The sequence below is a fragment of the Limulus polyphemus genome, unplaced genomic scaffold (assembly GCF_000517525.1).
Source record: "Limulus polyphemus unplaced genomic scaffold, Limulus_polyphemus-2.1.2 Scaffold2200, whole genome shotgun sequence".
NCBI classification, from domain to species: domain Eukaryota; kingdom Metazoa; phylum Arthropoda; class Merostomata; order Xiphosura; family Limulidae; genus Limulus; species Limulus polyphemus.
Window position 1 is genome coordinate 136,753 of NW_013667810.1, and position 2,072 is coordinate 138,824.

At 32.5% G+C, this 2,072-nt stretch overlaps 1 protein-coding gene across 3 annotated transcripts in view; it reads right to left on the reverse strand.

Moving 5' to 3' along the window:
- LOC106466233 (tetratricopeptide repeat protein 7B-like) overlaps positions 1-1,129 on the reverse strand; it is a 69,781-nt gene extending 68,652 nt beyond the window's left edge. The window contains exon 1 of one of the 3 annotated variants that reach the window (XM_022394214.1): positions 916-1,129. In XM_022394214.1, the coding sequence (XP_022249922.1) occupies positions 916-1,039 (124 nt within the window). In that variant the 5' untranslated portion in view covers positions 1,040-1,129. The remainder of the gene's footprint in view (positions 1-915) is intronic. The other 2 variants (XM_022394213.1, XM_013926483.2) reach the window with 2 other exon arrangements.
- Between the last annotated feature and the right edge of the window lie 943 nt (positions 1,130-2,072).

Genomic DNA, 2,072 nt, shown 5'->3' on the forward strand with positions numbered 1-2,072 from the left:
AGAGAGAGAGAGAGAGAGAGAAACCTTTTACTTATATTCAACTCTGATCTCAACATATTTAACATCACATTAAGGATTAAAATGATACTTTTCCTACATAAGTGAATTGACTGTGTAGCACTGTACACTTTAAAATGATTATTGTTGTCAATGCATAATAAATTACACTACTACTATTTAGTAGTACGAGTACTACCATTAGTCATAGAACACAAGTTTAACAATTATTGACTTGATCATATACACATCTTACACAAAAATTGCATTAACTTGTAGTTTATCTTACAATAATTCTGTACTGATTTTTAACAGTGAAAATTTAATTCTAAAATATTATGAGTGAATAAAATGAAAAATATGTAATATTTTAATAAAAGGTACTGACAGTGGCACATCCACTGGTGATGATGACAAAGAGTAATACTAATACTGTTATTAGTTTGATATTATCAATAGTAATACTATTAGTATTACTGAAGTAGTATATTAATACAATATATGTAAATTAAACTACATATTCCTATAAAGTTCCAGTTACTTATAATTGAAGTTATGTTACTATACGTTAAGAAGCACTAATACTACTACTAGTAATAGTAATAGTGAGTAATACAAGAACAAGTTAGTGTTATAATATTAACGATATTATCAATCAATTTTAATGTCAGTGTTACCTTGAAGTTGAACTTTGAATTTTACGTATAAAAGTTGCATTAAAAGTATATCATGATCAGTAACACTAACACTGAGTAACAGTGTTGGTAATACTACTAACAGCAACAATAATATATGACAATAACTCTCTCTCAATTACACTTACAGTAAGCTGAGTAAATGAGTTACAAAGTATTACAAACTTACGGTTAACAAACCTAAACACCAAATAAAAAGACTGAAATATTTGACCACTCTCACCAAATCCAGTTGTTCGTTGAGAAAGCTGGTCAGCTAATTCCAAGACCTTTTTCCAATTAGATTCTTCGCGATGTTTGTCTATCTCAATTTCAAGCCGTCCAGCAACCTTTGGTTTATACGCCATTGCTACTACTAATACATACTCTCGTTATAGGCAGGGTTCCAGACATTTCTTTTAAAATTCCCCTACCGGCCAGTTGAATGTCCGTCATTTTCAGCAATTTTCCCACATGAACATGCGTATGTGAATGAGTTGGTTGGTTGGTTTTTAGCCACGTTGGGCTATCTGCTGTGTCCACCGTGGGGAAACGAGCCCTGTATCTTAGCGTTGTAAGTTCGTGAACTTACCGCAGTCCCACTGGGGACATTTGAATGTGAATAAAATATATTAATACCATTTTGTACAGACTATTATTAGGTGTACTTTTATATGGATATAAATATGAACTAATAAATAAAAATTTATCAAGCAAAATTGTTGGATACATTTATAAGAAAATAAATATTTTTGAAATAAAAAAGCGTTTCACGAGAAAGTCTTGATAATGTTGCGTCATCGAGTCACATGACTACAGTGACGCAACGTTTCTAGAATTATCATGTACTTTGGCGAATGCTCTAGTATTTACTAGTAGGGTAGGCTGGTATATATATAAGAGGGGAAAACGTGACGCGGGAGGGAAGGTAATGTGTGTATAGATAGTGAGTAATTGAACTGCAGTCACACGGTATTGTTGAAGTTAACGTTCGTTCGTTACAGTGTTGTTTTAGCGCGAGTATTGAGATTAAGTGTATCGCAGAGTTATATTCGGAAAGAATAAACCAGTTTTATTAAGTAAAGACTTGTGTCGCTTAAAGTTTCGTCGGTACGAAGTTACGGAAAATCAATTAAAAAACGGAGACGTAACAAATTGGTGTCAGAGAGTGGGACAGAAAAAAAATGGAAACGAGAAGCGGCAAATCAGACTACAGCCTAGCAGATTTGATGGCAGCAATACAAAAACAAGAAAAGAAACAAGAAGAACGAGAAAATAAACAAGAAGAACGAGAAGAACGAGAAAATAAACAAGAAAAGAAACAAGAAGAACGAGAAAATAAACAAGAAAAGAAACAAGAAGAAGCGAAATTACAACAGTTGTTAGAGGAAAAAGAAAAGA